The sequence below is a fragment of the Cavia porcellus genome, unplaced genomic scaffold (assembly GCF_034190915.1).
Source record: "Cavia porcellus strain 051 isolate PalLab524CR breed Dunkin Hartley unplaced genomic scaffold, mCavPor4.1 scaffold_33, whole genome shotgun sequence".
Lineage (NCBI taxonomy): Eukaryota > Metazoa > Chordata > Mammalia > Rodentia > Caviidae > Cavia > Cavia porcellus.
In genome coordinates, this window is record NW_026947516.1 from 13,070,268 (window position 1) to 13,085,825 (window position 15,558).

General features: G+C 36.3%; 1 protein-coding gene across 1 annotated transcript in view; it reads left to right on the top strand.

Annotated features, from left to right (window-relative positions):
• Positions 1–15,558, top strand: part of Frmpd4 (FERM and PDZ domain containing 4) — a 938,443-nt gene that overhangs the window by 74,854 nt on the left and 848,031 nt on the right. Inside the window, exon 2 of the mRNA XM_063243077.1 lies at positions 7,699–7,836. Coding sequence (XP_063099147.1) covers positions 7,740–7,836 — 97 coding nt within the window. The 5' untranslated portion in view covers positions 7,699–7,739. The remainder of the gene's footprint in view (positions 1–7,698; positions 7,837–15,558) is intronic.

Sequence of the window (15,558 nt, forward strand, 5' to 3'; positions counted from 1 at the left end):
AACCAAGTGTCACATCATAACAGAAGTTTAGCTGTTGCCCCCCCACCCATAATTCAGTCACTTCCCAAAAACTCTGCTTCTGAGTGCTTAAATTGCTTGGCAGACATCTAGATGTAATCTATGACAATCCCTTTTGTGTTCCATACTCTAAAACTCTTGTATAGGAAAGTAGTAAAACCTCAACAAGTTTTCTTGGATCATAGCAGGAATATTCCCTTGACTAAGTATTATCCGAAATGGTGCTTTGTTTTAATAAATAAGCATTGACATCTTTCTCATGAAATTGTGTCCTCTTGGATGGGCAGTAATACTATTTTTTTCTTTTCAGTAGAGAATGGTTATTTCAGAGGAAATTGTTACTCATTTTCTTATCCTATTTTTTGATCCCATTTAGATTGATGCTATCTCCCTTACAGATAGCATCACCACTGGGCTAACATGCCACTGGGCTATACCCCTGGCCATTTCTAGAAGGTTTTTAGGGACAAAGAACTAGGAAATGAACTTTTAACTTTTGAACTTCCCTTACAGCTTTTGTTAACAAAGAATGCTGAGAAAGTACTTGAATTTAGGTTGGGTACGATGACAAAAAATTTGGGAAAATGGTTAGACTCATACCTTGGAATATGATTTATATGCAGTTTACCTGCAATAATTTATGGAAATATTATAAGAAACCTCTAAGAGATAGTGCAGATCTGTTATCAACTTCTAATTCCTCATTAGAAAATAGTTAATGAAATTGTTTCATATGACTAATAGTCTTTGTTGTGGTCCGGTGGCAGAACTTACTTTTTCACTGGATATTGGTTGGATATAAGAGTCAGCCCTTTAGGCTGAAAAGTGGACAGTAGGTGACTTGGGAGTTAAGATACACCTGTGTAGTGAATTTTATGCTTCTTATCACTCAGGTCACTGTCACGCCTTCCTTTCAGGAATTTTTTATGTCAGTCAGGGGAAGTGGCAGACTTCATCAGTAATGTGGGCCACACTTCTCTTTCTCGGAGTCTATGGTCAGAGACTATACTTCTTATGCTTTCAGTATTTTCAAATATATTGAGGCTTGTTTTGTGTTGCTATCTATAGTCCAGCCTGTAGAAATATTCCATGCAATTTATATAAGAAAGCTTTATATGAACTATGAGAATTCCTGGTGAAGTTGATTATAAATTAAAAAATATGTAAAATGTACTTGGAATCAGTTCATAATGACCTTGTGTCAATAAGGCTTCTTCCTATTCTCTTGAGGTAAGTGTAATAAGATGTATTCATGATGTATATTATTAAGAGAACAAATACTATACTTGCAGAAACCCTTAATGTGTAACTGCCAAATAATTCTTCATCTAGCCTTTGTTCTAATAAATAGTTGTAGATGTGAAAACATTTGTTTCCTCACCCTGTTCTTCAACATTTGTGTACAAATTAAGGCCATTCCTAGGCATGAACTGAGCTATTTGACATTTATTTAATTAAAAAATTATTCATTTACTGACATGGAAATAACTACATTTTTAGGCAAAGACCAAAGTACCCACCATATCAGTTTTTATTCTCTTAACATAAAAGTTGTGATAATAGCTAAAAGTAAGCAGCATAGAACAATAAAGCAGTATCATAAAGTACTTTAGGGCTTTATAATATGATGTTAAACTTTTCAGGTTTTCAAATGATGAAGTTTTGTAAAATATATTTACCTTTGCTCTTTCAAACTTGGAACAATTATTTTGAGAGAGAATTTTGAGATAAGGTACACATTTTCAAGGATTATTAAATATAAAATGTTGTCCTGGAACAATAGAATTCTTCCACTTTGGAAAATGTAAGGAAGCCCTTTTCTAAGACTTTGTTTTCCTACCTTTTCACATATAAGAAACTGGACAGTTAAATTTGCTTTGGTGTATAATTTTTACTATGTTGGAAAAATCTTTGAGGCTCAAGGTCAGGATGGAATCACTGAAATAGTTTTCTCCACATATTTGAAGAGTTTTGCTTTTGGGGTTATCATTTGTACCATCTTTCTTCTGTCCTTTCAGTTGCATTAAGTTATTTCCCATAGGTTGACCTGTTAATCCAGTACCAAGATTGTACTCAGAAATCTCTCCCCTAACAGCCACTCAATAGTGGCTAATATTGCCACTTCAAATGAAAGTCATAATTTTGTTTCCTGCATGTTTCTACTCTTCCTGTGTCCTCCTTTGTCTTTGGGGGATCTTCCACTTGTTGAGTGTACTTGTCCTGTCTTTTATTCTTGTTTAATTGGACTGTTAGTTTTATCAAGTTTACTTACATTTTACCTTGTGAGTTGCAAATCCCCAAGAATTATTGTTAACTTGATTGGGTCAAATTATCAATTAAATGCAACAAGGAAGCTCCTTGGAACAACTTAAAATTAAGAATTTGTTTTCTGGAACAGTTGAAATCTATAATACACATATATTTAGTAAAGAATAATTTCTCAGGGTATTGTTTTCTCGTCAAATACTACTTGGCTATAAAGAAGGACAATTTTGACATTTATAGGAAAATGGAAGCACCTAGAAAATATAATGTTGAATGAAATGAGTCAGACAAATGTAAATATCTTATGGTATCTATCATCTAAATAAAGCAAATATAAACTAAGATAAAACTAAAGGAAGAATAGATGGAGACAAGGAAATGTATCTGTTGCAGATAAGAAGGGGTACCAAGGGGAAGGGGGAGGGAATGAGGAAATAGGTAAAGTGAAGATATGTCAGATATAACGTCCTTATAACCTCAGTGAATATGGACATTATATGCCATAAACATGAACTCAGATTAATAATACCAACAAGAAAGAAAAGAGGAAAATAGAATTAGAGTAGGAGGAAGAGGGGAATGAGATTTTAAAAAGAAATAAACTGCATTATGTACATGTATGAACTTCCTAAGATGATTATAAAATGTATATAGTGCAAACATGTACTAATAAAATAAAATTTTAAAGAAAGGATAGGTTACTGTGGTTCTTGGTTCTGTATCATATTTTAAGCCAGCCTGATAGTACATATAGGTACTGTCTTTCTGCCTAATCACCTTTCTGATTGACATGTGAGGTCAAGAACTGCTTGATGGTTTTCTATGGGATCTTGGCCTGATGTTCAGTTTCTTCCAGGGGATATCTGGACTGTGTGATTGAAGTAACTCTGTGACATATGGTGACATTTTCAGTCCTTATTTCTGTCTTGCCAAGCAGAATTTTGATGCTACGGAATGTCTCCTGATTATCATCAAAGTTCCTTTTACTTAGATATACTTGGTTTTTCCCACCAAGGGAGGTGCCAATTTAGAGCCAATTGGCACCCGACTAGTTATTAATGCTATGTTCTCCTTCTGAGTGTCAGCTCCTAACGGCTCTGTGCCAGTCACACTTTAATGATATTTAAAAGAGATGAATTGTTTTGGAGAAAAATGTTTCTGCCTTGGAAGCAAGTTATGAAGTTCTTAAAACCTGATTATAAATGAATTCACAAAAGAAACAAAAATTTCCTAAGTCAATTTGGAATTTTCCTAAACCAAGTTAAGAATTCATGGTTGCTTCATTGCTGAAAGTGAGGTGGAATGAGTTTTAAGGGTTGGTTATGCTGGTAAATGAAGCTTGATTAGTATTCATTTATCATTTGTGGTTCTTTTCTTTTGAAAAGTTTATCAGGTTCTCTATTCACATTAGATCAGAATTGATACAATTTTTTTGTCTAGACTGTTGAATTTAGTTGAAAGTCATTTACAGAATGTTTTAAAATAAAGCATTTACTCTCTGCTGTGGGACTCTTAAAAATTTACAGATGTTTAATAATTTTCTTTGTACTAATTACGTTTATGTATATATTTACAACAGAAGTGATCAAGAAGTAATATAGAGTTGCTCTATATTATTAGTTGTAATACAGAGTTGATACTGAGATCTAAGATTAGTGATATCTAAGAAAAAGAAGGTAGGTAACCAAAAAGGTATTAGGATCTATGTTTAAATCCCTCTAAAAATAGTTATTTATTGGGTCAGTTTGATATGTCAATTAATTATACTGTGTGAATTTCTCTAGGACTTCGGCAGAGACAATGTCTCTTCCTAAGTCTGTTTTGTTTATTCCTTGAATTCCTAGGGTAGATAATATTTTGGGTTTGAGAGTTCATGTTTATCTCATAAAGAAAATCAACAGAAACACAAGAATTAGAAAATAAATTTTTAAAAGGTCATTTAGCTTTATTTTTATTCCTGAGTAGATAGTGTATACTAGGCCAAAATTTGTCTTTCATTAATTCATTCGTTATTCAGTTTACTGTTCACACAATTTCACAGGGATATAAATTTGAAATGGCTTCAGTCCTTCCTGGGGTCTATAATAGAGATAAAATTTGCAATGATAAAATCAAATAGAAAGAACTCCATACTCCCAAGTGCTCATATCCACGTAGCTGACGTCCCACGGAGGTCCCAACTTTCAGAGACACTTTCTTGAGAGAGGAGTTGAGTTGATTATGAGGGCAGGAAGTTGGAGTACAGTCGTAATGGTGGATTAGCATGCCAGATAGATCGTAAAGAGTAGGTTGGATCTTGAAAAGAGAATTTGGAGTTGGAAAAAGTATTATAGGGAAGAGATGGTGTGAGGGAAAGCATTTTGGTTACTAGTAGAGCTTGACGGCAACCAAGAGGGTAGTTAGTTAAATGATGTGAGGCAGTAAAAAAAAAGTGCTAGAAAATAGTTTACGTTTGCATTAGATGGAGATTATGGAAAATTACAACACTAGACTCCAGATTTATTGTACAGGTAAAAACTCTTTAATTTCTATGTAGGAGTGGTCCCTGCCCCCCATACTGTGCCACACAGACCTCCTATAGTAGGAAGCAGTTGTTCTAGGGCTCTAGCTCCTGTGCCCTGGAATTCATTGTGGACCCTGCCTGTCAGAGGCTGCTTCCTCCAGTGACTCAGAATGATAATGATAGTAAGATGCACCAATCCAGGATACACCGACTCATTTTTTCCTTGATCATGGCTCCAGAACTTCCCGACAGCATTGTAGAGCCTCTCTTAGATATTAAGGGACTTCAGGATCTTGCCACTCAAGTGAAGATGTGTCTGTCAGCTCTCTTAGTTATTTTCTGGCTGTGTCCCCATTTCCTTTCACATAGATATTTCTCCTAAAAGGAACAAATCCTTGTGTATTTAGTCTTATCTTAGTGCCTGCATCTTAATGGACCAGAATTTACTGACATTTATGGCAACCTAGTTGGAGGTATGTGGCCAGTAACCTGCCTTGAAGATATGTTGTTACAGCAAGCATGCTGCTTTTATTTAGATCAAACATATATTTGAGGAGATTTGGGAGGGAATCGGTGGGGATCATGGTCTACAGCACCCATTTGGTAGCTATCCTGGTGGTATCTGAGAGTCATATAAATGTTATTACTTATCACAAGAATGATAACACACATGATTTCACCACTCAGTCATAAATTGTGACTAAAGTCAGATATATTATGTATTGCTGAAAAAAACCAGATCATTTCAATGCTAGTGAATTCATTGTAAAATAAAAGAATAAATAATGATAATTTCTGCCTCTAGTTTAGTAGTGCTTCTGACTTATAAAGAATTGATACCTAAAAATGCTGAAAGTCAGCCTAAAAGTTCTGTTCTCCATTTTTATTTTCTCAATATCCTCTGAATATATTTTATGGGGAATTACAGCATGGCATACAGTTCCTTTACTTACAATACCTCTGCTTTATGTAAGAGAATTATTCCTTAATTTGTGAAAGAATGCTTTTGATGGCCAGAAATTACTTTGCTTCAATTTACTATTAAAGATGAATGTGGAAGCATGTACCTTATTTCTCTTTTGCTCAGCCTTGTGTTATGTTTTTTCTTGTATTGAACGAGCTCTGTGTTTCGGGCCCTGCATTGGTTGCCTTGGATATCATGCTAATATCTCAACTTTGGGCTGTAACTTTTCTGTAGGAGCCAACAGGAGGAGACAATAGACAGCCAGACAGAGGAAGGGAAGATTAAATTTCCAAAAATGCTGTGGCCTTGGCAAAGGAGCATACATTGCATGGTCTGTGAAAATAACGTCTACGGGAATAACTGCAGTAAATAAATAAAGACTGCTCAGAAAGTTAACAAGAGTGAAAGGATGAGGGAGCCAGCAGAGAGGAGTCTGATTGTGGACTGAGGGCATCTTAAGGACACTGCATTGACAATGCTAAAGGAGCAGTTAGATAGGAGGAGGGAGCAGGTCAGAGGAAACCAGCTAGGGCGTGCCAGAGTCCAAGGGAGTAAGCCAAGGCTCTGCAGGCAGTGAGTAGAAAGCAAAGGGAAACCACTAGCCAACACATTTGATTTACATGCACAAGGAGAGAATAGAAGCTTTAGATTTTCTGGTGTATTTGTGTGTGTGTGTGTGTGTGTGTGTGTGTGTGTGTGTGTGTGTGTGTGTCCTAACCTACAGTGATTAAGGAGATTATACTGAAAATGCAAAGTGGTAGAGCCTCCTATCTTTATGTGAGTATCTTGTCATTCATTTGTTACTCTGGGAATACTTTAGAGAACAGATGTCCTGTTTTCCCATCAAAACTTAAACTCATCTGCTTTTTCACAAAGAACAAAGATGCATTCCAAAATCGAAGAAATTTAAAGGACATTTCCATTGATTTAGCTCGGATTTTGTTGACATTCTTGCTTTTTATTTGTGGTAAAATTTGTTTTTCTTCGTAGGAAAATGAGCTCTTCTCAAATATATGCCTGATCTTGTGCAACGAAGTGTGAAAAGACCCTATAATTGGTTGTTTAAAGTAGCTTTATAGAATTAATCATTATTTAAATTGAGAATAGTAGAGATAGAGAAGTCACAGTAGCATCCTTTTCTGATGTTACCAGGGAAAGCATTCTTGCACTGAGTAAATTATTCTGTTATTTAATAAGGTGTAACACCTTTTATTGAAAGATCATTGAAACCTGGTATTATAATAGGGGCTCCTTGGAAACTGCCCTTTGATTCCACTCTCTTTTACCCTTCTCAATCATTTTTGCAGAGAAGCTCCAAGTAAGTAGTTAAGATTTTTTTTGTATGCCTGAACTTACTATGTACCCTAGGCTGCCCTTACACTCACAATGGTTCTCCTACCTCAGTGTCCCAGGTGCTTGGCTTACAGATACCTGGCTGGTGGTTAAGATTTTAACTGGTAAGATTTTCTTTAGACTTATTGAACCCAGAACGTCTGGTGGCCTTTGTAATATCATTCCTTAGATTTTAGTAAATTAGACGCAGGAAGTTAAAGTCCATTGTGAATTTCTGGCCAGATTAAAAAAAGACACTCCTCTGGATAAAGAAGACCCTGGCTAGCATACAGTCTTCCTGCTCACTGTACCTCCTTATCCTTCTCCATAAAAGCATTTGGGGAAATGGACATTTTGTTCAGTGGTAGAGTGTTTGTGTAGCATGTGTGAGGTCCTTGGTTCAATCTCCAGCATCCCTGGAGTTGGGGGTGGAGATGAGGAACCCTTGGCACTCTTAAGACGCCAGAAGATGCGGTTTTGAGGATCTAGTCCTTTTCTCCAGGGCCAGATTTGAGTAAACCTGATTCCTTCTACCCACATTCATGTGCCAAAATTTGGTCACTCTGGGGAGTAGCCCACAGGTTTGATTCCGGTAACAGTATCATTTGTCTTACAGGTGGATGGAAAAGAGACCAAGAGAAAAAAATCACTGATTTAATGACCGGGCTTTTACTCAGGGAGTGGAAAATCAAATACAAGATTCCCAATCCTCCCCTTCCTTTTCACCTCTTTGAAAAAAAGAAAAAAATTACAGGTGAGTGTTTATATTCATTTTGAGACTTGAGCTGGTGGTTATGAAACACAGTCACCGAAGAGTGAAAATTATTTTATTTCTCTTCCAAACATAATTGGGATAGCAGTGTTTTCTTACTCATGAAGGTGATAGTATGTGAACTGATCTTTTAAAAAAGTATATATAAGTGAGTTGTACGTAACATATGACGATGTGCTGCATAGAACTAAATGTCAGCAGTGAAGACAGTAACAGAAGCAACAGTGATCACTACAGCTCCCAGAGTGCTCATTGTACACTGAGCATTTCACTAAAGTACAGCCCATAGATTTCTAATTAGCACTTATAAAAGGTTTAATTAGAGGTTAGTGTTTTCCCCCTTTTGTGAACGTGGAAACAAGCATAGAGTGGTGAAGGTGTTTGCTGAGGTTCATGTATCTAATATGACTAGTCCAGGTTTGTCCTCTCCAGAGGTAGCACTGTTAGCCACAGTAGATTATGGAGTTGGAAACTGAGTGGTGATTAGGGTAAATTAGATTGTTTTACATATTTGATTTTTCTAAAGAGATGTCCAAATTGCAGAATATGTTTAGTCATAGTGAAAAAGGTCCTGCCAAGCTTTGGTATATAATGCTTATATGGCCTGAATTATGATGTGTTGTGTTCATTCATCATTTGCTTTAGGAATGAGGACTTTAGAAAGTAGGTACAATTTGTACAAAAATCAAGATGTTAAGCATTTGAAAGATCTAATTGTTGTTATTAGCTATTCATGAACTAGGCGACATCCAATCTACAAAATAGAATTCTGATGAGTTGAACAGAGAGTCATTCTTTATCTCCTAATTTCTGAAAAAGTGAGATCTTATAGGTAAAATGCTTATGTTTCAATTTAGTGATGTGGAATTTTAGCAAGAGTGAGACTATTTGTGGTTGTTCTGTTAGGACCTATTATAAGAGCCCAATCCAAATCAGTGGCCTCACATAAGCTTATTTGACAGTTTCTAGGTTAATAGTTCAGGTAATAAAGGACTGAGACCATTGGATGTAGTAGGAGATGCAAGGGGAAGAGGCAGACCTTTCCATTTTATGGGTCATACAAATACGTAGACAGCCATTGAAGGTGTAGGGTAGACAAGTTTTGTAAAGTATACTGGTTATCTTCAAACATATTTATCATACATCATCCCAGTAAAATAAAATATGGTACAGATTCTGATGTGTGTATATATGTGTGTGTGTGTGTGTGTCTATATATGTATATATCTTTGCAAATTACATACATTTATTATTAAATTATATATATATATATATATATATATATATATATATATATATGACATCTTATTAGAGGTTCCTTTATTTATTTATTTATTTATTTTGTTTTAGAGACAGGGTTTCACTATATAGTTCAAGCTGGCCTTGAACTTACTATATAGCCAGGCTAGCCGCAAACCTGCAGCAGTCCTCCAGCTTCAGCCTTCCGAGTGCTGTGATTACAGGCTACCATGCGTTGGCTTAAAAGAGGTTTTCAAACGTGCATCAAGTTTAGTAAAATTTTGTAAAGTGATGGACTGAATGTTATCTCATGATTTTTTAATATTACTGAAAAATCATTTGTTTCATGGTCTTGATATCTATTAGTTTTTAAAATATTTGTCAAATAGCTGACCATATTAATGTTTTTGGTTGGATCATTGAACACAACTGTTTGCAGTCTCTCTGTTTGAATGTTCACTTTGTATGCTTTGATACTGTGACTTGAGCAACTATCTCTAAGATGATAATGTATAATCTATTAACTGGTGATTTCTTACTGTTTTTTTTTTTTTTGTAGTTCTGTATTACTTGTACCCTTACACCGCTTTGTTTTGTTTTGTTTTTTCTCTTTTTCCTTTTAAATACAATTAAAAAAATATTTGTCAAATTGTGCTGAATTCATGCCATTGTTAACCACCTTCTAAAAGAGAGAATATATTTCTATGATGAGATTGATGGTTAACAGTAACCATTTTAATTTCTTAATTTTGATCTCTTATGACTGATTTCTTCTTAGGCAGAACTGATTGTATGAGTATTCTTCAAACCAGATATTACAATTACCTATAAGTAGATTATAAAATTCATAATAACTAATACTTTTAAGTAAAATAGAAGACAAAATGTTATAGCATATTACTAAAAAGTATTGCTTTGAGAAGTTCCTATTTTGATTGTGTATCTGTGTAAATTTATATGTACATATCTAAATACTAGATTATGGTGTTAATCATGGCAGTCAAATGCTTTTGGAAGAGTTAAGTTAGATCGTCATGATTACTGTTTTATCCAGGACCTGTAGATGTTGAAGGAGAAGGAGAAATGTGAACTCTACTATTTTCTTGATCTCCTTTGTGCTTGCGTTAATTACCATTATTTTCAATAATGATTCTTGATTCTTTGCACAGAGCTTTTTAAACCATTCGTTTATTGTATGAGGATTTGCTTAGTTACAACTCCAGAATACAGTCTGCAGATTCACTTACCAAGGCATGTATCAGCTGCAGCAGAATAAGCGTATTGTAAGTGCCCTCACAGACCCTTGGGAACTCATTTCCTTCAGATTTCTGGCAACATACCTGTTCATGACCTTCACCTTCATATGCCCTGACTGAGAAAAGCTGTCAATGATAATCTTTCTGTGACCTAATTAACAAAGCTTGATTTCTTTATTTTTAGACAAAGACACATTTAAATAAAAGTACCAATATTTCATCCTGTACCCCAATGGGTCATCCTGGGTCATGTTGTGTTGAACATATCCCCTGCTTTGTAGACACATTGACTCATAGACTCAATGCCCAATAACTTCAGCTGTCTCTGTCTTCTGTTGGGATCTTGTTTTAGAATACTATTATTTATTTGTCTTTTTCCTTTTTATCGGTACTGGGGATCGAACTCACGACTGCCTGCTTGCAAGGCAGGCACTTATGCCGCTGAGCTAAATCCCCAGTCCTGAATACTATTATTTTTACCCATGTGATTTAATCTAAGCATACTAAGTGTATCAAAGAAGACACTGCCTTAGGACTGTTGCACTAGTGATTCTTATTGCTAAGATCCACATAAGCCTGGGTCTTTGCCATCATGCTGGACTTCCCCTAAAAGATACCCCTTTGGAGAGGCCTTATTGCATCATTGTTTAGTTATGTGATCCCTTCTTTGTCTCCATAGCCCCTGTTCTCTATTCAATTATTGTCGGGGTCGCTCCCGGCCGGCAGGAAAGACACACGACAAAGTCTGGCGGTGTGCAACCTTGCCTTTATTTGTCTCCGCGTGGGCCCCGCGAGGCCTCCGCTCTGTCACCAGCCCTTTCTCGCCGGTAGACTTTTTCTATCTCTCTCGTGCTTCCTCCTTGTGGCGGGAGAGGCATTCACTTTTATAGGGTAACAGTGGCCAATCAGTTCAAAGCGCGCGATGCGGGATGACTGGCTAACATCAGTTGTTGCTAGGCAGACTATCTTACAGAGCGGGTTGTTTAAGTCGCCAGGGCAATCAGGGGGCAGGAAGCAGGCGCCAACTTGGCTCACTCGATGGGAGGGGTAATTTAGCTCAGGCTTTGCTCCTTCCTTACAGGCCCTACGTCCGCCAAGTAAGGCGACCGGTGTCGGCCGCGGCTCCCAACAAATTATGCTCTTTTGTTTAGTTTGTCACAGAACTTATTATTTACTTTAGTGTCCCCCATTCTACTTTAAACTTTTCTAGAATAGGACTCTTGTCTCAACTGTTCAACCCTATATTGCCAGAATGCTGTCAAGGCTGGTAAGTATTTGTGGAAAGACTCAGTGAGTGACTGAACACTCTCCTGTCCCTCTGCTTAAGTCAGTGCCTTAAAAACTGGCCTTGTTTCTGAAAGCAGTTCCTTTCTGAGGCATAATTTGATAGAGACACTGTATTAAGATGTATGAGGAGGCAAATGATGAACCAGATACTGTAATAACTCCATGGAAGAAACGTGCAGGGTAGGTGGGGAGGTTGGTTCCAGAAATCTTTATAGCTCACGTTTGCTAATAAAATTACTAGGCCACCTATGAATTTGGGAACATGGACCTACAAATGCAGAATTGTTATGCTATTAGTTCTATAGCAAATCCTATTTTTGCATCTCATAGATTCTTTCCATGATCAAAAGTTGATTTCCAACTGGCAGTGTTTGCCTGAGGCATAAGTAGTAGAGATAGATAAATTTTATCCCAGTACAGAAAATGTTACAATTTAAACTTGGAGTCAACAATATAGGCTATAGTGGAATTCTCTGCCATATTGCTTTATGTCTTAAATGAATGAATGTATGAATTAATTAATGAATAAATAAAAGAAAGCAAATCATAGAAGCTGGATTGGCCTACCTCTGGATTCAGTAAACTATATCCCATGGACCAGTTCCAGACCACCTCTACTTTTGTAAATAACGTTTCATTGGACAACCCTCATGATTATTTGTTTAAATGTTTTCTTATACATGACAACAACAGGGTTTAATAAAAGTAACAGAGATGATGTGAACCATAAAACTGAAAATATTTACCATCTGGTCCCTCATTGGAAAAATTTAGTGAACTCTGGGCTATAGGAAGTGACTTAACTTCTCTGGGTATTGATCTTGACATTTGTAAAATGAGTTGAATGGAGTAAATGGTGTCTGACATCATTTTCAAACATTGTATTTGGATTCCCCTAAATCTAAAATATTATGTTTACAAAGAAATTCAAGGTGATACTGACTTAAGGTTATACTCACTTCTCAGATATGATTTTAAGAAATCTGTACTCATTAAATAGACTAAAGATTTTGCCACATAGATCTCTAAGACATGGAATATTCCAGGTTAAGTTTTTTTTCTGTGGTTTGATGTTTAAGTGTGTAGAGAAATTTGCTCATTATGCTCCCTAGTATATTCTGCCTTCTTTTTCCCAGGGGCCTTCCTAATTGTAACGGAACTCTAAGAATGCTGAGAAATGGGCTTACTTATAATTACAATTCTTTAAGTATAGGTTCAGTGCATTTAGTTAAGAAGTGAAAAATAATATTAATATAGTATTAAAATCCCAGTTGCATTTCTTTGACTTGCTATGAGGTCATTTATAGACCAAATAAGAAAATTATTAATATCAAAGGAGAAAAACTTGTTTGTGAGGAAAAATCTTCATTGAGTTAGAATTTTGATTGGTTGTCTTCTTTTGATTGAAGTTATAAGTGCTAAGTAAATAAAAAGCTCATGGATACCTGTCGAAGATCATTAGATCTGCAAAAGTTTTGCTCAGGTTATAAAATTTGCATCGACTGTTTCTTCCTGCACTTGTCATTTCTTCTTTATTACTAGTAACTACACCCTACATCATGAGTCACAGAATATGATCATCACCATCAAATCATGTAGACAATGGTTGCTAAGAAACGGTATAAAAAGTTGTAAAATTCTTTAAATTGCCATGTGAGAATAAACAGTAAGTTTCAGGTCAGACACTATCCGTCATTCATTAAACATTTATTGAGCATGTAAGCATGTAGCAGTTCTGTCCCAGGGCCTAGAAAAGCTCAGTTTCTTGTTAATTTTAATAGGTGTCAAATTTATAAAAATGTAGGCACTCTGCATTGTGATTCCACTTAGTTTGTTACCTCAAGGATCTAGAGAGAATCGGATCCAGGATTCTGTTTACTTTTCTAGTTTGTGTGAGACTTTCCTACAGAAATACCAGAATAATGGCATAGAGAGGAGATCCTCCAGTTGGTACTGCCTGGAGATGCCTCATCTTCTTCCATGTGACTTCCTTAGGTAGATATTTTCATGGGTGCAGAAGGTTATGGGTCTTGTTGATCTGAGGATAGAGCAAGGAAAAGGCAGTGATGTGGCATAGGCACAGGACAAATTCTGCATACACACACTTCAGTGACTTCCAGACCCAAGCAGGAGGATGAATTTTCAGCTCATGATGAGAGGGCCACCTTTGGGTTTACACAATGCTCAGTTAACAGCTGCTTGCCCCATCCCCTACTCAGAACAAAACTCAAAGAACTGCTTCTCCCATGAGTTAAACAATAGTAAGACACTGGATCAATTCAATGTGAAACTTCTTTGCGAATCATCTATCACTGTTCCAGGTGACCTGGCAGTAGTAAAAATAATATCTTGGACAAGACGCATTCTGAGCCATAACATTCCAATGTGTGATGGAAAGGAATTGGATCACACTGTCTTTGAAGTATTACTCAGTTTTTTCTTGCCATGGTTTTTAGACTTATATTCAATTCCCAAATTAATGCAATTTATATGGGGCTCATGCTCCAGAGATTTCACACTAGGAAATGCTATCACAGCAGTGTCTGATCACATCCTTGGCACTTACCATCTTTACTTACTGGATTTTGCTGCAAACATCTATGACTGTCTGCCAGAGGCTTTCATTTGACTCCTTTGACACACTTGGGTAGAAATGTAGGGTAGGTCAATTTCCCAGCAGTGGCCCTCAATGTCAATTGTGAGTTGAAGAAAGAAACCCCAGCATCCTGTCCCTTGATGGTAGAGATAACTTTTGAAGTTGGTTCTCACCTACCCACAGCAGTATCATGTTGGTTAATTCACACTGTATGGCTTCCTTCCCTTTCTTTCCTTATGTTATCTCCTAAACTCGCACTCAGATCTCTATCTTAGGGGCTACATCTGGGAAAACCCAACTAAGGCCAGCTCCAAGCAAGTTCTGTTGTGATTAATATAGTAGGGCTATGTTTATTTTTAATTCCCAGTGGGCAGCTTCTTGAAGAATGTGTTTTATTTGCCCCAAGAGGGGTTCTAGTTTTATCAAATGAACATAAAAGACTTCAGTTAAATCTGAATTTAATATAACACCACATAATTGTTTATTATAAGTAGTCCCATCCTAAATATTGCATGAGAGACACTAAAAATTGTTTGTTTGAATTCAAACAAAATTTAATTCCAGCTCAAGTGGAGGGGATTGGACATTGCAGCTAAACTGAATTCCGTCATTAGGGAAGTGGAGAATGAGTTGGGACTGGATTAAAAGTCACAGAGTATAGAGGGAGTAAAACACCCCTAAATAATGATGTTCAAGGATAAAGCTGGATGAAGAATCAAATAGATGGGTATGGACTGGTAGGTGAGGAAGTATCAGTTCTAAGGGCTCAGAACAAGAAGGCAAATACCAGATATTAACAAAACTGCAGTCATCATGGGGAGGGAAGTACTACACTTGCTGAAGCTACACAGTCATTACTTGTTTCTCTAGCCCTACTGCCTAGCACAGTGCTGGACTCATTTTTGATTCTCAGTAAACAATGAAAAAATGATAGGAAGATTGATGATGGAGATATGAAATTCTGCCACTATGCATTTTAAGTGGTGCATGCCCACTGAAAAATCACAGGGTATATTTGATCAATGGCTTGCATATGAATATAGATGAATAAAAATATGAATTAGTATGTGAATTCTAAGTAATGAGCTTTTCTAATCTTTTCCTCATTTTTCATCACAAGTATAATTCAACTTAAATCTTTCATGGCTAGACAGGTTTTTGAATGCCATCTGTATGTTCAAAGCTAATTTACTTAATATAAGCCAACTTATCTGAACCTTGAACAATATTACTGAAGCATTTAGATTGAGAGAAAGAGTTTGGAAGGAAAATTTCCCATTCAATTTCAGAAGACTGTAATCAATTTACTTTTTAATGACATTTCCT